This window comes from Podarcis gaigeae (genome assembly GCF_964106915.1).
Source record: "Podarcis gaigeae genome assembly, chromosome: 17".
Lineage (NCBI taxonomy): Eukaryota > Metazoa > Chordata > Lepidosauria > Squamata > Lacertidae > Podarcis > Podarcis gaigeae.
Genome location: NC_139694.1, coordinates 3,558,711 through 3,585,086, shown reverse-complemented (window position 1 = coordinate 3,585,086; position 26,376 = coordinate 3,558,711). Strand labels below are relative to the sequence as shown.

The 26,376-nt window shown below is 47.9% G+C and overlaps 1 protein-coding gene across 1 annotated transcript; it reads left to right on the top strand.

Annotated features, from left to right (window-relative positions):
• Positions 1 to 1,308: 1,308 nt before the first annotated feature.
• On the top strand, positions 1,309 to 24,414 carry GPR162 (G protein-coupled receptor 162). Its single transcript, XM_083719130.1, has 5 exons — positions 1,309 to 2,113; positions 5,340 to 7,482; positions 17,005 to 17,194; positions 20,845 to 20,996; positions 23,467 to 24,414. Exons 2-5 carry the CDS (start codon positions 6,571 to 6,573, stop codon positions 24,016 to 24,018), a joined length of 1,806 nt encoding a protein of 601 aa, XP_083575256.1. The 5' UTR covers positions 1,309 to 2,113; positions 5,340 to 6,570; the 3' UTR covers positions 24,019 to 24,414.
• The last annotated feature ends 1,962 nt before the right edge of the window (positions 24,415 to 26,376 follow it).

The following is a 26,376-nucleotide window of genomic DNA, read 5'->3' as shown; positions in this document are numbered from 1 at the left end:
ATGTCATATCCCCAAACCTGGTGGCAGGAAAAAGACAATGGGTTGATCTCTATCCCTTCCTGTCACTTCACACGCTTCTTCTTACCTATGATAAGGTAGGTTACCTGTGAGCTCTCCAGGAAGTGCACTCCATTTTGAACTAGACTATGGACCTTCGTAACTTTTAAGGATTATCGCCTGTCTGGTTTTCATCACTGCACCTGTTGAAACCTGGCAAGGTGAGTAAACCTCCTATTTTTTCTGGTTTACTTAAACTGTCTGAGAGTGATTTCTTTGTTAAGAGGGAAGCATATAAAAGGAGAGGATCCAAGTCTTCCCTAAGCATTATTAGATAGAATAATTGTTCCGGAAGGTTACGCAACCTTGTCCTAAAAACTTCTAAAGATAAGCTGTGCATGGTAATTTTCAGCGGTAATTTTCTCTGCTGAAATACATATTTGCATTCTCACAAAAGTGAGAAAAAGAGGGAGGATAATTAAGAAATAAAATATCCTCCCTTACTCATCTAAATCCATCCAGCAGCCTCTTAGCCTGCCCTGTGGCACCTAATTTCAAGTGCTTCCCTGGGGTGCAGAGGATGCTGCCCTGTCAACAGTCATCTTCTGCATTTATCCTTTGCTTTGCTTCAGGCAGCAATATGTCTTGGGTTGGCTTTGGTGAGACAACGGCAGTGTAGAATGCCTTTCCCCAACCCAAATAAAAGGAATAAAAACCTCATTTGATTTGGGCTGCCTTTGGGTTTGGTGGCCTCTGCAACTGCTGCAAGATCACAGAACTACAGCAAGTTTGACTCTGTCTGGAAGCAGATACGGTTGTTGTTGTTTTACACAGAAGAGAGATGATGTCCACACTTGATTTATTTATTGCCAGTATTTATAGGCCACCCTATATGACTGGGTTCCCAGGGAGGCTAACCACTATGTTAAGAACAGATTAAACATTAATACCATAAAAGAAGACAACGGCAAAGCACAAAAGCAGCATGAAATATATATGGCAACGATAAACGAGATTAAAGCTAGTGCAGATTAAAAGCAATGGAAAAGAACCGTTTTTTTTTAAAGCCTCCTCTGGGAACCACAAAGTAGTACATAAACGAGGGTGCCAGGTCATTTCCCCATTCCAAATTGCGCTGCCTCCGTGCCCCAAGAGCTTTTCTCTCCTCGGGGATACACCAGGGGCCGCATTTCCTCTGGCGACGCTAGCGCGCGCTGGCATCACCGTCTACACCTGCCGATAAGGCGCGATCCGTGCGAAGCAGCCCAACACGTGTCCCCGGATCCACCCCCACCCCCCAAGACCGCACACCCCACATTTCAACCCCAGGCCCCTGGTGGCGGTGCACGTCTCTTCCCGCCTGTGGCCGATTCGTCTTCCTCTGCTTTACACAACACCCCCACCTCCTGTCATGCTCCCGTTCAGACGTGACGCGCGCTCTAGCGGGCCTGCCTCCGTTCCCTTGTCGTCGTCCTCCCACCACCCCACTTGCCGCCGTCACACCTGTTACCCCGGGCCCGGCCCCGCGTCTCCATCCCGGCCCGAGGAGGCCGCTTTGGATCCCCTCCGGTGCGGCGATGGGGGGCGCGCAACGCCCTCGGGCTCGGCGCACGGACGGCGCGCCTCCTCCTCTGTCTCCTCCTCCTCCTCCTGCTGCTGCTGCTTCTCTTCCCCCGAGAGGGACTCCAATCCCCGAGAAGCCCTGAGCCGGGATAATGCTGCTGCCACCTCCCTCGGGGACACGGAGGGAGGGAGCGAGCGCGCCGAGGGGACGGACACGCGCGCACCAGCCCAGGCGGCCGAGCCGGGGCCGCGGCCATTAAGAGAAGCACAAGCGGGATTCGCTTGGGTGGGTGGGGAGCTAAGGTAGGTAGGTGGCCGCCTGCCCGCCCGCCTGCCTGCCATCCATCTCCCTCCTCCTTCGCCCCAGGATCTCTCCTCCGCCCGCTCTCCCCCTCGCCAGCGCCGCCGCCGCCGCCACTTCCAGGCGAGATGCGGGCAGGAGCGAGCGGCGTGGCTGGCGAGCGAGGCAGCCGCTCCCGCAGGCAGACACGCACGCAGCCGGCGGCAGCAGCAAAGGATGCTCCGGTCGCCATGGCAGCAGAAGCGGCAAGAGGTAAGATGGACCAGCTCGCGCAGCTCGCTGCCTCCCCGCCGGGGCCGCGGGGAAGGGGCGGCCTGGGTTGCGCGCCGCGGTCCCCAGCCTGCCCTAGGGGCGCCTCGGAGCCCTTGCGCGCCTTCGGGCGATGGACGGCGCGCTTCGCCTTGGCTGGAGACCGCGCAGCTCTTGACCCCGGCCAGAGGGACCCTCTTCTCCCCAGGACGGAGGCCTCTGCCTGCCTGCCTGCCTGAGGCTGCAAGGACCCGACTTCCACCATCTCCCTCCTCATGACTTGGACATGGCCACTGGTGGGCACGGATCTGTCTCGGCTGGGTGATTATTTTGCCCCCACCTCAGCCAGATTCTCTTATCCTCACTTCGGCAGGAAAGGGCACGGCAGGCCTGTGCCGCTCTCCCCTTTACTACCTGCCCACCCCCACCTTCCTCATCCCCATAGGAGCCAACTCTAAGGAACCGAGGTCCCTTCGCGCTCCCCCCCAAAAAAATATTTGAGAGGGCAACCCCCAAGTTGATAGACACTGCCATTCAAATGGTATGTGTGTGTGTCCACCTCGTAATCAATTTTGCAGGACGTGGCTTACCTGTGTGTCCCCCCCCCCGTATTTTATTCAAGTTGGCACCCTTGCCCCCCCCCCCCAGGCCTACCCTCATCAGCAATAACCATGGTAACTTAGCTGAGGCCAAGGTCTGCCCAAGACAGAAGGATATATAGTGTTGGACTGGTGGGGGGGGGGTTTGTCAGTGGGGAATATCCCCCCCATCTTTATTATTCCTGGTTCCCCCTGAGCCCCACAGGGCAACAGCAGGGGCTCTTCCTGGCCCAGCCTCGGCCAGGTTTCTTCTCTCATGCCCACCTTGTCTTTTATTTTTATTGTCTCTTTTCATTTCTGGGTCATCTTGCCCTCTCTCTGAGTCCCTCCTTTCTTGCCTCTTCCCCGTCACGAGCCAGTGAGTTAACTTGTTTCCGTAGTCAGGCAGAACTTCCCATATGGAAAGACGGCTAGGATGGTGGGAGCTGGCATTTAACAGGAAGCGCCGTGGGGGGTGGAAATCTGCCAACATAACACTTGCTGAGAACCAGGCAGGCCCACATCCCAGGGTAAGGAAAGGCAGGAGGAGAAGGCAGTAGGGTGAGGTCTTAGCCAACCAGCTTAGTATTGAGAGCCTTGACCAGAAGTTATGGGAAAGGTGTTGTGTTGTTCATATTGCGTTTAGGGAACCCGTTGTCATTCTGGGCTCAGCTGACCCGGCTAGACCTCCGTGTGCCATTCAGATTAGCAGTGGCCGGCGCTGTCATCAGGACGGCCGAGCGTGAATTGCGAGTGACAGGCACAGTGATCGGACACACCTGACACCCATGTTGGGTCCTGCCAGTTTTCTGAGATGCCCAAATATGGTCGGATGCTGAAGCATCATAAAAACCTGCAGAAACTACCCAGCCAGAAACCGTAGCATGGGAAGCAAAAAACAACGCCTGGATGATGGGTAGTAATGGCTCTGTCACATCACCTGCAAGTTGTTGTTGTTGTTGTTTGGGGGGGGTGTGTGTGTGGAAACATTGCTTGTACAAAAAGCTCACCACCAAGCAAGCAAAACAGGATTCCAGGCCAGGCTAGCAACCAGGGTCAATCAGTGGCGTAGCGTGGGGGGTGCAGGGGGGGGCCGGCCGCACCGGGCGCAACATCTGGGGGTTAGGGTTAGGGGGCACAAATCCACGGGTTAGGGGGTGCAAATTACTTGCCTTGCCCCGGGTGCTGACAACCCACGCTACGCCACTGGGGTCAATAACACTGATATAAGGTATTGTAGTAAATGTTTTTGCCAGTCTTTGATCCTCTTTTTCACAAGGTGTTCATGATGTGATTCCCAAGAATTGTAAATTAGCATGGATAGACTGTTAATGGAATTTGCCACTATCTCAGAGGAAACAAATTGACACTGAAGCAATTTGCTTCCCCCCCTTTTTTTAAAGGTCAAGCTAAGTGATAGCTCTAAAAACCAAGGCTGGCCACCAGTGCCCCCTGCCAAGCTGTAGTCTCCTGGGTGGTCCTTTGCTCTGGAACTATTCCAGGAAGGCTGCATGTGTGCAACAAAAAAAACCTTCCTGGCAGGGAGAGGCTGTGCAGCTGAAGAATATTTTACAGCCAATCATGTAGAAAGAACAAATAGGCCAAATGCATGACTGGGCAAATTGAGGAGACACGGGTCAGGATGGATTGAGGTTTATCAGCTGAGCTTCGTGTAGAGAGACAGGACTGCAGTGGGTGATGGTTATGAGGTCAGGGGGTCACTGGCAGAGAGCTGTGGGAAATAACCGATGGCAAGAGAAGAATGGGGGTGTGCGGCAGGACTGAGGAGGAGGAGGAGCAGAACTATAGTGGGAGCTCAGGAATGAAACAGCATGTGGGGACTGGATGAAAGGGCATCGTTAGGCGGCAACAGCACAGACTTCTGCTCTTCGGGAGAAAAGCAAGTAGGCAAGGCTGCCAGTTGGTCAGATCACGGGAAAAGCAAAAAAGGAAAAGCACCGGGAAATATGAGGGTCTGCTCAGCAGTGCTTTGAGAACCACCACTGCAAGGTATTTCAGTACTGGCTGTTCAGATACAGCCCAAGACATTCTGATGCCCATGGCAGAAAATCCAATTGGCACACCCACCCACTAATAATCTAATGGACATGGGGGTGCAGATCACCAGGAAAGTTCTTCTGCCTTAATGTAGATGAAAGCAGTGGGAGCTCTGTTCCCAATTCTGTCAGCGGGACTTGCACAGAAGAACTTCCCCAGTGAGTTGTGCCTCAGGGGCCAGGCATATCTCCCACACGGCCACCTTTAGCAGGGCACAAAATCCACCGTCTGTGGCACTGGCTCAGCTTGCCTCCTGCAGAGCACAGGGGAGTTGTAAGAGGCAGGGAGAAAACTAGGACCCTCCCCTTCCCACCCACCTCCCAGCAGATACTTTCATATTTCATGAAATTATTCCGGCCTGGGGTGCAAAAGAGCAGGTAACAAGAGGCACATGTGGCTGCCATGTGGTTCAACTCCTGACATATAATTTCATTGTTCTATCGATCCAGAAATTTGGCACACTAGGCTATACACACTCATTGCGTGGGCTGGTGAATTGGGAATGATTTCTGCGAGGGGTGGGGTGGGGTGGGGAAGAAGGCTGGAAGAGATGGAGCTGTTTTCTGACGCTTTCCTTTTTCTTCTTTCTACAGTAAGGTTTCTCTAAACTCTTGAGTTACCAAGGAACTCTGGGGAAACGATTATTCCCTCCTGCAGTTGTTGATTGGCTGCCTACGGATTCCAAACAAGAGGAGAAGGTTCTGGTGACACTGAGCCACTGAGAAGCAGAGGGTGTTGGTGTCCTGTAGGCACTGAAGAAAGAGAGAGAGAGAGAGAGAGAGAGAGAGAGAGAGAGAGAGAGAGCACACTCAGTGGCCTGCAGCTCAGGTGTTTGGTGACAGAAGTCTGGTATTTCTCCCTGTGAGAACCAGGGCTTTCATTCTGTGCACCGTTCCATTTCCCCATTGACCCTTTATTCATCCAGGAGAGTCAGAGCAGTGTGGGGTTAAGAGAAGGTTATCTTCTTTTCATTTCTTTTTCTTGAGGGAGACAGAAAGCAAGCAAGCAAGCAACCTAAGAAGTAGTACCAGTAAATAAAAATGCTTCTTGCTTATCTCACCTCCTTAAAATTTATTATTTATTTTCAACGTATATCCTCTGCCTCTGTACTTGATGCTGTGTAAACATTAAAAAAATATAAAGCCAGTTACAACAATAGTTTAAAACGCAACAAGGGAACCAGCCACACAAATATACAGAGCCTCTCGAAGAAAAACAGCTGAAATAGACAAAATGCCAAACTGCTATCACTAAAACTAGCAGTAAATCAGTAAATACATAGGCCAGCAATTCAGGAAAGCAACTTTTGCTGACCAGAGGGTCTGAGGAAAAGTGTCTTACATTTCCTCCCAAAATCGAGGAGGAATGGGCATAGGCTGACATCCTCCAAAAGGTTGTTCAATATTATCCAGCATACAGCTGCAAAGAGTTATAAGGATCCTGCTACTATACGTGGACTAGCTTTCCGTACAGACAAAGCAGGGTGTTAGTACATAACTTTTAAAGGTAGTAGGAGGGGAACATACAGGTTGCAGCCTTCTGTCTTCTTTTGCTAGTTTCTTTGTGTTCTGTAAACAAAATTAAAATAAGATATAAATTTAAAAGATATATAAGAGGAAAAGTGAGACAAAAATTAAAGAAGGGAGTATGGATCGAAATAGTGAAAAACAAAGAATGCAGAAAGAGCAGAGGAGGAAGGAATAATAAGGAATAGGATTAAGAGAGTGGACCCCCCTCATGGCACTACCTTCCGGACGTTCCTTCTACAGTTCTCTCCTATTTCCTCCCGGAAGTAGATGAGACAGGCACCCCTTTGCCTTGTGCATGCTCCTCTGTGCTGTCTCCAGATCCCAAGGTGGAGGAGGCACAATGAATCGCGGTGGAGGCAGCAGCCCCATGGAGGAACTCTCAAAGGCTACCCTGCACAATAACTCGCTGTGGTGGCTGGCTTGCGGGCTCCTTGCCCTGCTGGCCAACTCCTGGATCATCCTGAGCATCACAGCCAAGCAGCAGAAGCACAAACCCCTGGAGCTTCTGCTGTGCTTCCTGGCAGGGACCCACATCCTCATGGCTGCCGTGCCGCTCACCACCTATGCGGTGGTGCAGCTGCGCCGCGAGTCCTCCGACTACGACTGGAACGAGAGCATCTGCAAGGTCTTCGTCTCCACCTATTACACCTTGGCCTTGGCCACGTGCTTCACCGTTGCCTCCTTGTCCTACCACCGGATGTGGATGGTAAGGTGGCCTGTCAACTACCGCCTGAGCAACGCCAAGAAGCAGGCCCTGCACGCCGTGATGGGGATCTGGATGGTGTCCTTCATTCTCTCCACGCTGCCTTCCATTGGCTGGCACAACAACGGGGAGCGGTACTATGCCAGCGGCTGCCAGTTCATCGTCAGCAAGATAGGCCTGGGCTTCGGCGTGTGCTTCAGCCTGCTCCTCCTGGGAGGCATCGTCATGGGCTTGGTTTGCGTGGGCATCACGTTCTACCAGACCTTGTGGGCTCACCGAAGGCACCATAGATGCCACCACCTGAGAGCGGAGGAAGCCACCTCTGCTTGCCCGTCTTCAGCTCACAACACCTTCAACGTGCCAACTATCGTGGTGGAGGACGTTAGGGGCAAACGGCGGTCGTCGCTGGATGGGTCTGAATCTGCCAAGACTTCCATGCAGATGACCAATCTCATCAGTGCCATCGTTTTCCTCTACGACACACTGACCGGGGTGCCCATTTTGGTAAGAAATACACCTTCCTCCTCTTTTCCATTGTCCTAGAGCAGTGCTATGGGGTGTTAGGGGAGGGGTGGTGCCTCTGGTGGGGGGACACATCATGCTCCTTCTGAGGTAGTTTGTCCACCTTTGAATTTCAATTTACATTTTATTGTTAAAAAGTGCAATTACGTCCAGCCCTAAATTTGGATAAGAGCTTAATATAAGGTCACACCCATAGCTATTTGGTTGACATTTATTATGTCAAAAGGTGACACAGCACAGAGGTTATCTAAGGGTACTTGAGGAATTTGGTCTCAACCTCATTGTAAAATACACCCTTTCAAGAGCACCAGATTAATTTCACCCCATTTTCCATTTAGAGGGTCATTCCTTTGTGGGTACTGGTCACGTATACCACTCTAAAGGTTGTGAAACAATTTCCACCATAACTCTCTGTCTGAAACATCCTCATACCTGTGTCTGAAAGATTCACCTTAGGGCTCAAATGTTCCATTTTGAGTCTTCACCATTTTTTAAAAAAATACTGCTACATAAAAAGAAAAACTTTTTCAGTTTGTCCACCTTTGGTCCCACTCTGCACTCTCTCACCTGTGGCTCCTAGAAGCTGCTAGCATGCTAGAGTGTCCACACCCAGGAACGGCTTCGACTGGCCGGCTAAACCAGATGAGGGTAGCCAATGGGTCTCAAACCTTTAGTGAGTTAGGGACTTCCCCTGCATGCGAAGACTGGCCTCAGCAGATTGAGAACAATAATGGGTCCAAAGGTCAAGAAAGCGGTTACTGTATGTGCTGCAAAGGAAAATGAGGGGCAGATGGGGCTCATCAACCTGGGAAGGTAGCCCATCTAGGAGAAGGAAACTCTAATCCTAAACCTCCACTGCTTTGGGAAATAACTTTGGCTGAAGAAAAGGCTATGGAGTAAGCCCTACACTGATCCCCTAAGCCAGATGGCACCTTGCACACCTCCTTCTGGCAACTCCTGCAGACAAGCTAGTGCCAGACCTATTGCTCTGCTTTTCTTTGTCCACATAAGTGAGTCTGAGAGGGGGGTCTTGCCATACGGGTAGCCCAGGACCTCCATATGCACCGCCCAAGCTTGCACCCCTTGGAGGTCACTTTGGTTTGACTTCACCCCTGGAGGTGCACTCCATTGTCTCTTGAGACAGACAGATGCTAACATCAGTTTCCTGACTTTGAACCTTTAGGAAACACTTTCTGCACTGACATGTTTGCAGTGAACCTTTGGGACTCCAACATGGGCTCCCTGTATTTTGCAGAGGATTTGGGGACATAACTCATGTGGGGCATGTGGCCAAGTCTCTTAGCCCTCCCCATTGCAATGTGTCTACTAGAATTCACCCCAAAACACTCCACTGCATCTAAGCGTCACAAGGGAAGATCAGAAGCGATGCACAGGGTGTTTTCAGAGAACCCTGCTTGCCATTATTGATCACCTCAATGAGGAATCTCCAGTTAGCTTCCAAGGAACATCAGTGTTCCCTGAAACATAGCTTGAAAACCACAGTTTTAGAAAGTCAACAACCTCCCTGCCTCATTTTAGAGAGAAAAATGAGCATAGTTCGACAGAGGCATTGTTGGCCTTGATGTAAAGGTAAAGGTAAAGGGACCCCTGACCATTAGGTCCAGTCGTGGACGACTCAGGGGTTGTGGCAGTCATCTCGCCCTTCCACCTGCCATTGGTTTAGCTGCTCTGAAGTCACAGAGCGCCTTGGCAGTCTAGGGTCTGGCAGCTTTGTTTTTGTTTTGGCAAGCCTACAAAGACATTTCATTTACCTGCTTATACATTATTATTATTTTTTTAAAAAATATCTGTTCATGTTCTTAAAGTTAAAGGTAAAGGGACGCCTAACAGTTAAGTCCAGTCGCAGACGACTCTGGTGTTGTGGTGGTCATCTCGCTTTACAGGCCAAGGGAGCCAACATTTGCCCACAGACAGTTTTTTCAGGTCATGTGGCCAGCATGACTAAGCCGCTTCTGGCAAACCAGAGCAACACACGGAAACACTGTTTACCTTCCCGCCGGAGCGGTACCTATTTATCTACTTGCACTTTGACGTGCTTTCGAACTGCTAGGTTGGCAGGAGCAGGGACCGAGCAACGGGAGCTCACCCCGTCACGGGTATTTGAACCGCCAAACTTCTGATCAGCAAGCCCTAGGCTCTGTGGTTTAGACCTTGATGTACGCACACAATTATTGTGTCCCGCCATTGCCTCTGATCTAGGTTTAGGGGGATTTTGAAGAACTGAAGAAATTTACAAAAACTGCTTACCAAAGACAAGAGTGAGATGCGTACACCACGAGGCGCAGTGCATGTGCTGTTTTGCTTTAAAAACTGAAGAAAACCATCTGTTTCCAGCCTCAGGTTGCATTTATATACTCCTCCAACTAGCCTCTAGAGGGCATAATCTCTGTCCTGGCTCCCCAGTTCCTGTTAGGATTGGCAGATCAAAAGAACCTTTAAGAAAGGAGCAAATACCTACACGTAAAGAGATGCTATTTTCTGAAACGCGGGCCTTTGATACTTTGAAATAACGTTATCTTGAAACAACAGGCAGCCTAAAGGACTTGTGGATTATATCATAGGTACCTAAGCTATTTTTCCCCCACCTGTTCAGCTTCTCTGAGCTTTGATGTCCATCTCTTTTGGCACCCCTTGACAAATTAACTTACATGCTTCGGTGACTGCACACACATCACACACAGCCATGCAATCTCTGTCCTCAGGCCCTGTCTACTGGACCTGCAGAGAGTACCAAGCAGGCACCAAGTGTCATAGTTCTGCTGCGGAAGGAGCCTGTTGTACATTAGCAAAATGCAAAGCTGGTGCTAGACTTGGCACAGGGGTTGTCATTAGGCTTCCCAGCCAGGGGAAGACCTATCCGTAGTCTTGGTCCTACTGGAACTGTAGTTCCATAAATATATATATAGATGTTATGGCTGTATAGGCTGGGGTACTGCATTTCTGGTATAATTAAACACGCTGAGCAGCCACTAAAGATGGGAGCCGAACAAGATCTACCCACCCTGGAAGAATGGCAGATGAAAGTAATAGACTATATGGAACTGGCGGAAATGACTGGCAGAATCCGGGACCAGGGAGACGAGTTGGTGGAAGAAGATTGGAAGAAATTTAAAGACTATTTGCAGAAACATTGTAAAATCAATGAATGTTAAAATGATGTTGAATTGAAATGAAGTGGTTTTAGCAACAAGGTTAAAAAGATTATGTAAAAATGGATTGATAACAGATGAAAATTTAAAGTTATAATGGGTTAAGATATAGAACTAAGATAAAAACAAAGAGGGAAAGGATTTGCTGAACTAAATATTTGAATTGGAATACAAAAAAGGGAGGTGTGAAGAGGTCAGGGAAATAAGTAAATGAAATATAAGGTATGAAAAGATTGATTTGTTTTTAACTGTATTTTACTTTCTTTTTTTCCCCTTTTCTTATTTTTGTATTATGTATTTTTTTGTCTTTGTATTTTTGTATCTTTTCTATTTTTCTGTTTTTACTTGTTATTTACTATGTAATTTTTTTCTCTTGTTGTAAAATTTTAATAAATATCTCTTTAAAAAAATAAAATAAAGATGGGAGCCGAGTTTGGCTTCCATTTGAAAGTGGCAGCGCTGTCTGCCCTGCACTGAAATCAGCCCTGGAGGCCTGGTGGGAAGGATCAGTGCCGGATTTACGTATAAGCTAAACAAGCTACAGCTTAGGGCCCCCCTCTCTTGGGGGCCCCCAAAAAATTTAAAGGGAAAAAACCCCTGGATGTACATTTCCAATATATAAGACAAAAAACAAATAAAATACAACCTACATAAAGCAACAGTGTTTTGTGTTGTGTAGGCTCCTATGATGTAAGTAATGGGCCCCGCCTGCTAGCCTGCTCCCTAAAATATCACTGGTTTGCTCATTTCTATATACATGGTGCCTACATTCTACAAAGGGATGCGGGTGGCACTGTGCCTAAACCACTGAGCCTCTTGGGCTTGCCGATCAGAATGTTGGCGGTTCGAATCCCCGCGACGGGGTGAGCTCCTGTTGCTCTGTCCCTGCTCCTGCCAACCTAGCAGTTTGAAAGCACGCCAGTGCAAGTAGATAAATAGGTGGAAAGGTAAACAGCGTTTCCATGCACTGCTCTGGTTTCGGTGTTCCGTGTGCCAGAAGCGGCTTAGTCATGCTGGCCACATGACCCGGAAAAACTGTCTGCGCACAAACGCCAGCTCCCTCAGCCTGTATAGCGAGATGAGTGCCGCAACCCGAGAGTCGTTCACGACTGGACTTAACTGTCAGGGGTCTTTTGCCTTTACCCTTTTTTACATTCTGCATGTGCAAAGGGGGGGGGGAGCATATATTCAACACAAAAGACAGCGACAATTTGTTGTTGACAAGGACAGCTGGACATATAAAGGGCCCCATTACCTTCAGTAGCTTAGGGCCTCATCCAGCCTAAATCCGGCCCTGGGAAGGATGCTAAGTGGCAGCACAGCAGGGCCCTTTGGAGCTCCTGGGGCCCTTGGCCAATGCCCAAGCCAGCTGACCTTTGGCACCAGGTCTGACACAAGGCATGGGTGTGTGGGGAGGGAAGTCCTTTATAGTACAAGGAGCACTGGGGATGCAAGGACAGGCAACTGGGGTGAGAGATTCTGGAGCATCCTTGTCTAGTGGAAGATAGGTCAGCGTGTGCTAGAATTAGAGGGTGCCCTGACCTTAGCTGTGGCCCCACGAGCAGCACTTTCCTCTATATAAGTGAATGGGAACTATTGTTCGGAATGAAGTAAAGAGGCGTATCCCATGGGGCACCACGGGGCGGGCGCTAAACCTGCCTTGGTGACCCCAGTCATCTGGGCAAGAAGCGGGTTCGACCTGCTCTCAAGTGTATCCCATTGGAGGCTGAGCCTCACTTATTTGCATTGCCCGATGGCCTTCGTAGGTGCAGCTCCGTTAGGAGTCTGGCTCTTTCCTTTTCTGGGGAGTGTGATCAAAACTTGTGTGTATGCACTTCTAAGATACAAACATGCATTGCAATAATGTTTTCAACTCAAAAACAAACAAACAAACAAATAGCTAGCATCAAGATAGAAAATCAGTTTTGCAACGTTTGCCCTCAGATACTTTTTCAGAAGTCCTGACCTTTCAGAGCAAACCTTTTCATAAAATGTTCTCTCGGGTCCCTGTTGAATGGGTATAAAGCCCAGAACTGCTTCTCTAGCCGGTGTTCTGGGGGCAGCAGGAATAGGAGGAGTATGACTGTTCATGAGATTGGCAGGAAGAGACAGGACTGCAGTTGTTGGTTTCAGTAAAGGTCCCTAGAATCCTTGTCAGACAGAGCTTCTAATGATCTTTTCTCTCTCTCTTCAGTAGCAGAAACTGTTAGCAAATCTAAGAGCACTACTGGGGCACGTGGTTTCCAGGGCTTAGCAGTTAGAATATCTACAATTGTCTGGCACAGTAGCAGAATATATGGACTGCAAATTAAAACACACACACACGTACATTTTAAATAAAAAGACCACAAAGGTCTGGGGAACAAGAATTTTGATGCACTACTTTGGTAACATTTGTGTAACCACATTCCACACCTAGTTTGTGATTTAGAATGGTGGAGTTGCTGAAAATCGTAGTTTCCCAAAGACGGGGGTCAGCAAACATTTTCAGCCATGAGCGGGTCCTCCATCCCTCAGACCTTGTGGGGGGCCAGATTATATTTTGAAGAAAAAAATGAATGAATTCCTATGCCCCACAAATAACCCAGAGATGCATTTTAAATAAAAGGACACATTCTACTCATGTAAAAACACACTGATTTCCGGACCGTCCACGGGCTGGATTTAGAAGGCGATTGGGCCTAAGTTTGCATACCTATGCCCAAAGACAAAGTCCAGATTAGCCATTGCTCTTTACATTATTCTAGCAACGATTAGCATTTGTTAGTTTTTAAAGTGCTGTGTTAGTGCTTGTTTGCAATGAATCAAGTTGCCTGACACTTGCCATGAGCGGAAGCTGAAATGCTGCGAGTCAGCATTCAGCTCATTGATCTGATTGCACCGAGATGCACAAATTCAATTCCTCCTGTGGTGAACTAGTTGAATGAGCTTTTTGCAGTGAGCACCAGGCACAGAATAAAGTCTCTGCTGTGAGTGAGGCAGGTATGTGAACTAGCTCACAAGTTACAATGCTTCCATTAATGTTAGGAATGACTCCCATGTTAATGCAGGAGCTCTGCCAAAAATATTTCACTTTCAGCTACCAGCTGCATTTCGCAGGCACCTCTCACAGCCTAGAGACACCGTCTCACACAGCCCAAACAAAAGTTAAGGGAAACTCTCTACAACGGCCATGGAAAATTAGTGTAGAAACCAGAGAGTTTAAATGCTGCTCTGTTGAGCGGGAGAATCCACCATCTTTTCAGCAGCCCCAGTAAACCCCAATATGGATTTTCCCAGTTTACTTTAGAACATATAGAAATCTCATCAGGGCCAGTCCATCCATGAGGCAAGGCTGCCTCAGGTGGCAGGAACGATAGTGGCAGCAGATCTGGTCTCCAAGGAATGAATTACCCGCTGTTGCTTTTTTCCAGGTTCCCCATGTACAGTGGTGCCTCGCAAGACGAAATTAATTCGTTCTGCGAGTTTTTTCGTCTAGCGAATTCTTTCATCTTGCGAAGCATGGCTTTTAGCGGCTATTAGCGGCTTAGCGGCAAGACGTTTTCGTCTTGCGAAGCAAGCCCATAGGGAAATTCGTCTTGCGAAGCACCTCAAAAATGGAAAACTCTTTCGTCTAGCGAGTTTTCCATCTTGCGAGGCATTCGTCTTGCGGGGCACCACTGTAGATCTTTACTCACCCTTCTTCCATGCCCCCCTACATTTTGTAGTTTGACTCAGGTGCGAAAATTTCTTGAGCTAGCCCTGATTTCAGTGTAATTTATATGCCAAGAAGCATACCTTCAGTATACCTGAAGGAGCGTCTCCACCCCCATCGTTCTGCCCGGATGCTGAGGTCCAACTCTGAGGGTCTTCTGGCGATTCCCTCATTGCGAGAAGTGAGGTTACAGGGAACCAGACAGAGGGCCTCCTTGGTGGTGGCGCCCGCCCTGTGGAACGCCCTCCCTTCAGATGTCAAAGAGAACAACAACTACCAGACTTTTAGAAGACATCTGAAGGCAGCCCTGTTCAGGGATGTTTTTAATGCATGACATATTAGTGCATTTTGGGTCTTTGTGGAAGCCGCCCAGAGTGGCTGGGGAAACCCAGCCAGATGGGCGGGGTACAAATAATAAATTATTATTATATTATTATTATAGGCAAAAAATGTTAACAAACATCACACTTATGAAATGATACACCATGAAGCAAAACAAACCTCTCTTTAATCTGCTCCAAAACTACCATCAATTAACTCAATATTATTTCTGAATACAGTGGTACCTCGGGTTAAGTACTTAATTCGTTCCAGAGGTCCGTTCTTAACCTGAAACTGTTCTTAACCTGAAGCACCACTTTAGCTAACGGGGCCTCTCGCTGCTGCTACGCCGCTGGAACACAATTACTGTTCTCATCCTGAAGCAAAGTTCTTAACTTGAAGCACTATTTCTGGGTTAGCGGAGTCTGTAACCTGAAGCGTCTGTAACCTGAAGCATATGTAACCTGAGGTACCACTGTATGATGGTACCTCAGTTTATGAACTTGATCTGTTCCAGAAGTGCATTCTTAACCCGAAACTGTTCTTAAACTGAGGCACGCTTTCCCTAATGAGCCCTCCCACCGCTGGTGCCCTTCCACCGTTCGGATTCCGTTCTTAGACTGAGGTAAAGTTTGCAAACCGGAACACTACTTCTGGTTTTGCAGAGTTCGTAAACCGAATTGTTCGTAAACAGGGCTGTTCTTAAACCGAGGTACCACTGTATTAGCTTTGTCTGGTACATTCCGTAACATAGTTCACATGATTTAACATAATGGAATGGATAAATGAGCAAGATTATGCAAGCAATTGTTTATTTATAATGGCATTATTTACTGTATTTTTCCGTGCATAAGACTAGCTTTTTTTTACCAAAAAAATAGGTTTACAATTGGGGCTCGTCTTGTACACGGGTAGTGCTGAGGGGTGTTTTCTTAATTTGGAGTCCCCCAAAACAGGGGGGCGTCTTATACATGTGGGCATCTTATACACGAAAATATACGGTATTTGCACATTCAAAACACAAGTCAATATTTTTTTAAGCGAGTGAGTGGCTTTCCATTTCTATTGCTTCTAAAAATGATCACTGCTTGTTATATGCAAACAAACAAACAAATGTACAAAATACACAGAAGCCAGAGACTCAAGACGGCAACCATTTGTCCTGTGTAGTTTTCTTTCCCATGCCTGAAAACACAGATGTTTAAAACACTTTGCGAAGGTGTGGAAGAAAGGAAGCATATAGGTGTGGAAATGTCAAGTCGTGTGACATAATGAAAACCAATTATGTGAATGATGGTGAGGAACATGGCGCACGAGCCTAATGCGCATATGAAGCTGAGTTATTTGATAAGTGTGTGGGAGAGGGTTAAGAAGCAAGGCCAGGGCCAGCTCAAGACATTTTGCCGCCTGAGGTGAACTGCAAAATGGTGACACACACACACACACACACACACACACACACACCGGGGAAGAAGGGATGAATGAAGATCTGTATCAGGAACAAGGGGGGAATGAAGATTTACACCAGGATCTGTTGCCCCAGTGGATCTTGCTGCCTGAGGCAGTCGCCTCACCTTGTCTCATGAGTGGGCTGGCCCTGAGAAAGACATTTTGCTTTAAACTACATTATTTAGTTGGGGCATGTACAGAAAATTCCTGCATACTACACTAACTTTGCGGTGGGACGGGGGGATATATCAAGTATTATAGGGACCCTTTGCTGGTAGGTAGCATTGGGCATTGAATGCTACAGTGCAGCAGTCTTGCTGCTTGGGTAAATGTAAACATCATGAACTGTGATTGCACTTTCTTCAGCTTTTCTTCTGTGTGTATTGGGTGGGGGGGACCTGTCTCCAGACTTAGCTGTGAATGTTGTTGTTTAGTCGTTTAGTCGTGTCCGACTCTTCGTGACCCCCTGGACCAGAGCACGCCAGGCACTCCTGTCTTCCACTGTCTCCCCGCAGTTTGGTCAGACTCATGCTGGTAGCTTCGAGAACACTGTCCAGCCATCTCGTCCTCTGCCATCCCCTTCTCCTTGTGCCCTCCAGGGAGTTTCTCTTCTCCTGAGGTGGCCAAAGTCTTGGAGCCTCAGCTTCAGGATCTGTCCTTCCAGTGAGCACTCAGGGCTGATTTCTTTCAGAATGGATAGGTTTGATCTTCTTGCAGTCCATGGGACTCTCAAGAGTCTCCTCCAGCACCAGAATTCAAAAGCATCCATTCTTCGGCGATCAGCCTTCTTTATGGTCCAGCTCTCACTTCCATACATCACTATAGCTGTTACTCACAATGTCCCCGTCCTCCTTTCCTTTCTGATTTCAGGTGGTGAGCTTCTTCAGCCTGCGCTACGACACGGCTCCCACCTGGATGGTGTTGGCTGTGCTCTGGTGCTCCATGGTGCAGACGCTGCTCTTGCCATCCTTCATCTGGTCCTGCGAACGCTACCGGGCCGACGTCCGTACTGTGTGGGAGCAATGCGTTGCAATAATGTCAGAGGAAGACGGGGAAGACGGTGAGCTGCTCCAGTCCCATGTTCTCTCTACGCTAGAGGAGGCTCTGTGTATTTTCCTTCCTTCCTTCCTTCCTTCCTTCCTTCCTTCCTTCCTTCCTTCCTTCCTTCCTTCCTTCTTTCTTCCTTCCCTCCTTCCTTCCCTCCTTCCTTCCCTCCTTCCTTCCTTCCTTCCTTCCTTCCTCCTTCCCTCCCTCCCTCCCTCCCTCCCTCCTTCCTCCTTCCTTCCTTCCTTCCTTTCTTTCTTTCTTTCTTTCTTTCTTTCTTTCTTTCTTTCTTTCTTTCTTCAGGTATGGCTGGTTTCCCCCCCTCGTTTTCATTCTTTTATTTATATTTTATACATTTATTTACATTTTATACATTCTTTCTTTAAAAATTATTATTATTGACAAAGTAATAATCATAAATAAATAAGAATAAAAATGTGCATCTCACCCCCGAGACCATTCCATTGTAATTATCCAACCTCCCCAAATTTCAACACCTCTTGCAATGGTTTGACCCCTTTCCCTTTTAACAGTACAAATTCTACAAATACCTTCCATATTTCCTCAAAATCATTTCTCCTGCATGTTTCCCATCTTGCCTTAATAGCACGTGTTAATTTATCATTAATTGCTATATCCCACACCTCTTTATACCATTCTTCCATTTTATATTCTGCTTGCCTCTTCCACTTCCTGGCTATAATAATTCGTGCAGCTGTCAATAAATTTATGAGCAAGTCCTTCATAGCCTGCGAACCTTCCACCCCATCGTAAATTGATAATAATGCTACTTCAGGACTTTTGGTCACCTTTAACCCAGTGATTTCATTTATCTCCTTAAACACCCTTTTGTGTTCTTTCTTTCTGCATTCTCTCTCTATAGCTGGAGGAAGTGGCAAAACTCTGGAGAGGGTGGGGATGGAAAAAGAACAATGGGCAACGCTTTGTGGGATCTGCAGCTGGAATTGGGGGCAAATTAGTGAGAAGATCTATGACTGAATTTCCCATATTTGTTTGCATTTTGAAAAATAAACACAGGCATGAGTGGGGCTGCAGAAATGAGGGTTCAGGGGTTTATCCTCCCCCCCTACACATTTTCCCCAATCTAAATCCCCACAGTGGAAAACATACAGATACCATATTATCCCGTCCCCCCATTGCAGCTACATCTACCTTTTTCAAAACAGCATAGATCTGATCACAGATCATCCAGCGTCGCAGCCAATCTAGTCCCTAGCTAATGGAAGATGGTTAAAACAAAATGGGTTCATCTTCTAGATGAGCCAGAATTGGTGTTAGTTAAATTGGTGTTCGCTCATGGTGATTTCATCAGCTGCTGTTGAAATACTAGAAAAACGGCATTAAAAGCATCAAGCAGTTTTAATAGCAGTAGGTATAGGCAGATAAAACTGGATGTATTGAGGCAAAGAAAAAAAATGTGTTTGCAGAGGTTTTCTTCTTGAGGCAATACTATCATATCACCAAAAAAGGGAAATGCATCACAAAAAGAGGCAAAAGAGGACACAGGTTTGCATTGTTATTTTTGTATATTAGCTTACATAAGGTAAAGGTAAAGGTACCCCTGCCCATACGGGCCAGTCGTGTCCGACTCTACGGTTGTGCGCCCATCTCACTCAAGAGGCCAGCGCTGTCCGAAGACACTTCCGGGTCACGTGGCCAGCGTGACAAGTTGCATCTGGCGAGCCAGCGCAGCACACGGAAACACCGTTTACCTTCCCGCTGGTAAGCGGTCCCTATTTATCTACTTGCACCCGGGGGTGCTTTCGAACTGCTAGGTTGGCAGGCGCTGGGACCGAGCAGCGGGAGCGCACCCCGCCACGGGGATTCGAACCGCCGACCATGCGATCGGCAAGCCCTAGGCGCTGAGGTTTTACCCACATTAGCTTACATAGATTGATGCAAATAATTCGAAAAGAAATACAGTGTGGTGCATGGTACTGAAGGCTTTGAGCAGGTAAGCTGTGTCCCGCTCTGTCTGCTGCTCTCCCTTCCCAGAGTTTATTATCTTTAAAACCACGGGTCAGATTATATCACTTGACCTCTCAGTGGACCAACTAGGAGATAAAGGCTTTGAACCCATCTTCATTATTTAAAATGAATATAAAAGTGAAGAGTCATGTAAGAGACAAACAACAGTCACAGGTGTAAGTCTGGTTTTTCATTACAGACATATACTCCCAACACACTGCATAACGGGTCGGCCATCAGTTTTGCCCTTACTCTCATGCATCACATTTTTGTTTTAAAGTAGCACATGTACATTCATTTGTTTATATCTCCACTCATCATCTTAGGCAAACAATCACATTTCTTTCTTTCTTTCTTTCTTTCTTTCTTTCTTTCTTTCTTTCTTTCTTTCTTTCTTTCTTTCTTTCTTTCTTTTTAAAAAACCTGTTGCAACATTGCTGAATTTTACTTCCAGATTGAAACTTTCATGATGCAGGCTGGATGTTACTTCAGTCACTTTCACCATCTTTGTAGAAAAGTGCTTTCAAAGCTTATTCCAGTAGAGAAATGTGTGTGTTTGAACTTAATAGGATAAGGCCACTTTTAAACACCCCCCACCAAACTAAAAATGTTGGCTCTGCCTTTAAATGTAAGCATAGCTGTCAACTTACAGATTTGAAAATAAGGGACCAGCAGCCTCAAAAATAAGGGATCAGCAGCCAAAATAAGGGATCAACAATTACTTTGATAAAATACCGTATTTTTCGCTCTATAACACGCACCCGACCATAACACGCACATAGTTTTTAGAGGAGGAAAATCCGTAGGCATGCCATCCGTAGGCATTCCCTCCATAACACGCACAGACATTTCCCCTTACTTTCTAGGAGGAAAAAAGTGAGTGTTATGGTGCAAAAAATGCGGTACATATTTTGTTGCATGCAAATGGCTTTAGATACCTATTAGGTCCATAAATTACCATATAGCATATATTCAACACAAAAAACAGCAACAATTTGTTGTTGACAAAGGACAGCTGGACATAGAAAGGGCCCCATTAGCTTCAGTAGCTTATTTAAGGGACATCACCAATAAGGGACAGCAGCGGGACATGGCGCTGGGATAAGGGACTGTCCCACCAAATAAGGGATGCTTGACAGCTATGCGTAAGACGGTCTGTTTCCTCTTACTTAAACAGTGATTCCTAGAATTTTTTTTTGGGGGGGGGGAGGGGAATCAAGTACATTGCATTGCCCATCCCAATGCTCCTAAGTAACATACCCAATGACTATGGCATCTCTGTCCAAAATCCAGATGGTGTTTCCTTTAAAGGCACCAATAGAAGTGACAGTGGTTTCACACCATCCCTGTGGCATGGTCAAATCCACACGGGTTTTCCTTGTGCACGTAGGCAACTAGAAATGGCAAGCTATTTCCCATAAGCGCAGATTACAAGCAAGGCTGCATTGTGGGAAACTTGACATGCAAGCCCAGCTCATTACAGGCTTGCGGCAATAGATGCCACAGTCGTGACGAACCGCTTAGAAAACCAGCTCGCCACAAATGAACACTCTAGCCTCCTCAAAGCGCAAGAATCCAGATGTTCCACGCCTGCATAGGTCTGCCCTCTGTCTGTTTGAGGTGGGGAACAAGGAGGAGGAGCGAAAATGTGGCAAAGACATTCTTGTCGTCCTCTAGATGGCACTGGTGACGATTACGGTGACGGGAGGATCTGCAAAGTGCGATTTGATGCCAATGGTGCTGCATCTATGAAACGGGATCCCAGGGATGCTAAGCTGCTGCCAGTGCATCACATGTTGTTGCCCCATGACAGGGTGCACTACCTGCAGGTAGGCAGTCCCCTTCTTCGGGGTGCGAGGGTTTGGCTGCCGGTCTGGGACATGACCAGATCACGCCTGCCAACATTTGAAATGTACAAACCAATGTTCTGTTTATTTAACACATTTATGGGACTGGGAGCGGCTGCCAGGACCACATAACACTGGTCCTGAGAGATCTGCATTGACTTCCAGTACGTTTCCGAGCACAATTCAAAGTGTTGGTGCTGACCTTGAAAGCCCTAAATGGCCCAGTATACCTGAAGGAGCGTCTCCACCCCGAACATCCAGCCCGGACGCTGAGGTCCAGTGCCGAGGGCCTTCTGGCGGTTCCCTCGCTGCGAGGAGCCAAGTTACAGGGAACCAGGCAGAGGGCCTTCTCTGTAGTGGTGCCCGCCCTGTGGAACACCCTTCAAATGTGAAGGAAATAAGCGGCTATCTTTATAAAGACATCTGAAGGCAGCCCTGTTCAGGGAAGTTTTTAATATTTAATGCTGTACTGTTTTTAACATTTGATTGGGAGCCGCCCAGAGTGGCTGGGGAAACTCAGCCAGATGGGCGGGGTATAAATAAATAAATAATAATAATAATAATAATTACGTTGCTCACTGAAAATTTCCTCTGTCATGATGTTGCCTTCAACTGGATCTACCTAGCAGAGTCAGATGGTTTCCTTAGCCCTCTTCCCTGAGATGCTAGGGAGCAGAACTCAAGCAGACCCACCCAGAATTGAAAAGGGAGAAGGTTTGGACTTACCCAAGGGTATGGGGTGTTAGGGAAGGGGCAGTACCTCTGGTGGGGGGGGCACATCATGCCCCTTCTGGGGCAGTTTGTCCACCTTTGGTCCTCACCCTGCATTCAGCCCTCCTAGAAGTGGCTCCTAGATGCCATCAGCATGCAACAGCAGCCACACCCCAGGAAATGGCTTTGACTGACTGGCTAAACCAGGTGAGGGTAGCTGGTGAGTTAGGGACTTCCCCTGCATGCAAAGACAGGCGCTGGCATATTAAGCGGACAGGATCCATAGTGGGTCAACTGCACTATCAACTGCAGGTCATAATACAGTGGTACCTCTGGATGCGAACGAGATCCGTTCCAGAGCCCTGTTTGCATCCAGAGCAGAACGCAACCCGCATATGCGCGGGTCGCCACTTCTGCGCATGCGTGTGACGTCATTTTGAGCGTCTGTGCATGCACAAGCGGCGAAACCCGGAAGTAAAGCGTTCCGTTACTTCTGGGTCGCCGCGGAGCGCAACCTGAAAACGCTCAACCTGAAGCGACTTTAACCCAAGGTATGACTGTAGTGTGCAGTCCACACATTACCTGGTCTGTGTGTGTACCCACAAATGGTGGGGATACCATTATTTATGGGTACGCCACAGGGGGGAAAACCAACGAGGAGATTTATGTAGGGGTGAACATTTGAGGGAGAGCTGAGAGATCGCTTTGCTTTAGGAGTGTGAGGACAGCTTTATTGTCCCCTTCTCTCCTTAGAAAACAGAGCAATGTAACTGATTTGTAGAAAAGACTTCACAGCATGAAAAAAGAGACAATGCACATATGTTTGTAAATCAAGAAGATCTTTAATAAAAAATATTTTTAAAAAGGAAAAACAGAGCAAGTATGAACTGAGCAGCCAAAATGTACTCCAGACTCTCCCACCAACACAATTCAGGACCACGAATCTGTGTTAGTAGAACACTTGGGTTTTCTTTCTCTGTTTTGGAAGTTTTATAGCCCCCAAAAGCACATAAGGTAAAACAAAACTATAAAAGCCAGGGGTGTGTCACATTTTCTTTACAAAGTGGTGTTACGGTGTCACATTTTCTTTACAAAGTGGTGTTACGGGGCAGGTGTGTGTCGCTCACTAAGACTCACATACCCAAAACATTTCTATGAAATTTGCATAGTCGCAGAACTCGAGGAAAGTGCATCAGAAATATTGGCACTAGGTAAAATTAAAGGGACCCCTGACCGTTAGGTCCAGTCATGAGCGACTCTGGGGTTGCAGGGCTCATCTCGCTTTATTGGCCGAGGGAGCTGAAGTACAGCTTCCAGGTCATGTGGCCAGCATGACTAAGCCGCTTCTGGCAAGCCAGAGCAGCACACGGAAACGCCGTTTACCTTCCCGCTGGAGTGGTACCTATTTATCTACTTGCACGTTGACATGCTTTCGAACTAGGTTGGCAGGAGCAGGGACCGAGCAACAGGAGCTCACGCTGTCGCGGGGATTCGAACCGCCGACCTTCTGATTGGCAAGTCCTTGGCTCTGTGTTGTGTTTTCTCTCTTTCTATATATATATTTGCCATTGGATCTACCCAGTGCTATTTTTCTCGAAAAAGAGGTGCTGGAACTCACTATGAACGCCTCCCTTGTTCTCTTAGAATGGCAAAAGCACCCACCTGAGAGGAAAAAAGGCTATATATTGCATGCCATCCAACCTCCTTGCCCACTGTCTCTCACCTCCTTCTTTCCTTCCAGGTCCCTCTCTCCCGGCGGATGTCCCACGACGAAACCAACATCTTCTCCTCCCACCGCTCCTCGCCTTCCTTCCTCCACAAGTGGTCCTCATCCGACGACATCCGCGTGCCTACCCCTCACAAACACGGAGGCGTCCCCAGCTTCCTGCTGCCGGAGCTCCGCAGCTACCACCACCACCACAACCGGCGCCACCGGCCTCCCGAAGACGAGTTCACCACTCTCCGGCAGTTCCTGGAAGCCGGGCTGGTGTCCCGGGGACCTGCCTCGGGGTCTAGCGTCTGCTTCTTCCGCGACGAAATCACCACCTTCATCGACGAGACGCCGGCGCCGTCCCCGCACAGCAGCCCACGCCACTCGCGCCTGCCGCTGGCGGCGCAGCAGGAGAGGCGCCACTCTCTGGATGGCACTGAGCAGGAAGACGGCCCCGAGAAGGATCGGCGGTGTTCACTGACTGGTGGGGAAAACCTATACCTCTACAGTGGAGAACAGGAGCCCGGGGTACGGACCTTGGGAGCTCAGGAAGCGCGGGGTTTCCAGGAGCTCGGCCTATGAAACGGCGGCGAAAGCGTTTGCTGGGCTCCGGATTTTTAAGCAAAACTCGACGTGTCTCCCCAGGACCCAAGGGGTGTTTTTAGGTCCTTGTGTTTCTCACCATATTGGCAGAGGAGGGGGGTGGTGCCCACGGCGGGGTCCTGATGTGGTGGGGAAGGAGAACCGGCTTTGTTCGAAGGAGCCACGGAGCCCTGCGTCCAGGTGGCAAGACGTGAGCACAGACCACCGCAGTTCACCGGAGGGCACTTTTTTCTCCAGTTCCACCCCCTCAGTAGCATTGTTAGTGCCACACGTCCCTCCCTTTTCTTAGCTCCACCCATTATGAGAAATGCTTGTCGTCGGCTGCCAAGTGTGGGACAGGAAGGTATTAAAAAGAAATCTATATTTGGAGTGTCACCTGTGCCTGGCTTTCTCTTCTTAAAGTGTGTTCACAATGTCTGTGGTTTTGTTTTCAAGTGATTTGGGCATGCATTTATCTAGGACTAAGCCCCACTGAAAACAATTGAGACCTACTTCTGAGTACAGTGGTACCTTGGGTTACAGACACTTCAGGTTACATACGCTTCAGGTTACAGACTCCGCTAACCCCGAAATAGTGCTTCAGGTTAAGAACTTTGCTTCAGGATGAGAACAGAAATTGGGCTCCGGCGGCGTGGTAGCAGCAGGAGGCCCCATTAGCTAAAGTGGTGCTTCAGGTTAAGAACAGTTTCAGGTTAAGTACGGACCTCCGGAATGAATTAAGTACCATATTTTCACTCTGTAAGACGCACCTTTTCCCTCCTAAAAAGTAAGGGAAAATGTGTGTGCGCCTTATGGAGCAAATGCAGGGGGGAGGCAGGCAGGAAAAGCCCCCAAGAGCCGCACACAAAAGCCTCTTGCGGGCTTTTCCCCAGGAGGAAGAAGGGACTGACGCTGCCAGTCAGTCCCTTCTCCCTCCTCATAGAAAAGCCCGCAGGAGCCGCATGCTCTTTAAAGGGTGCATGGCTCCTGTGGGCTTTTGCGGGAGGTGGGGGTATTGCCATAGCCGCAGTGCAGCCTCTCCCAGCTGGAGAGGTTGCGCGCGACTAAAGAGGAGGCCAAGACAGCCAGCAGGATGGATCCCGCTCACTGTCTTGACTTCTTTGCTCTTTGGGGCTGGGGGGGGGGGAACCCAGGCTTCCCCCGGCAGCCCCAGAAGCTCTGGGAGAAGCGGACAAGATTTTTTCCCTTGATTTCTCCCTCTAAAAACTAGGTGGGCCTTATGGTCCGGTGCGCCTTATGGAGTGAAAAATACAGTACTTAACCTGAGGTGCCACTGTAGATACTACTTAAAGAGACTCAACAGCCAACTGAGAAGAGAGGATTCCAAGACGGAGTGTCCCAGTGCCAAGAGATGACGCATGCATGTAATACTGAGCATGCAGCGCTCAATTTCAAAATGCTCCACAGATGCTATTTCAGTCCTCCTTGCGGCAGGCACGCTGTGTTGGGCTGGTAACATCACCCACAATATACAGATGAGTTTGGCTATCTTAACAGAGGTTGTCAAGAAAAAGGATGGAAATCTTTTTCTTTTTTTTTAATAAATGTTTATTAGCATTTTCAAAAACCACACAAAAACAAAAATTAAACAAAAAATAACAGAAACACAAAAATCCAAAACTTGAAAAACAATTAAAAAACACATAAAATTTCAATTACTTATTTTCATTTAACTTGTTTCTCAGACCTCCTCACACCTCCCCTTCTTGTATTCCAATTTAAATTATTAATTCAACAAATCCTTATATCCAAACTTAAACCTCAATACTTATACATCATTGCTCATTCTTAAACATTTTTCCTAAAGTCGACCAAAATTTCCCTTCCATGGCTTTCCCAAATTCCATACAGATAGCAAAACAAAGTAAAAACAAAGCAAGTTATAGTTATGTACCCTTTGGATTCCCAGACTCCACCCGCCCCTTTCCCGGTTTCAGTCCCCAACAAATGTTCATCAGTCTAACGTACTGTTTAGCCTGGAGATCTCACGTCCGAGGCTCTTAAATCTCTTTCAGTTCCTCTCTGCCGGCCTTTTTGATAGTCCTTAATGTTAGACCCCAAATCTCGAAGAGGCTCCGGCCCAACAGGATCCATATTTTTTCCAGACAGTCCTCCATGCTTAAAGGTAAAGCCTATGGGGTACTCCAAATCTTGTTTCATGCTCCTTTCAAGTCCAAATGTCCCCATGGCTCCAGCTTCCACCTTGGTCAAATTTATAATCCTTCGGTCTTCAGATCCCCACATAAGAGGGTCTCTCAATTTTGCACTCTCCAATTCAGGCCAGACGTTCCACCTCAAATTTTTATTCTCCTTTGTTACCTTCATGTCAGGCCACAA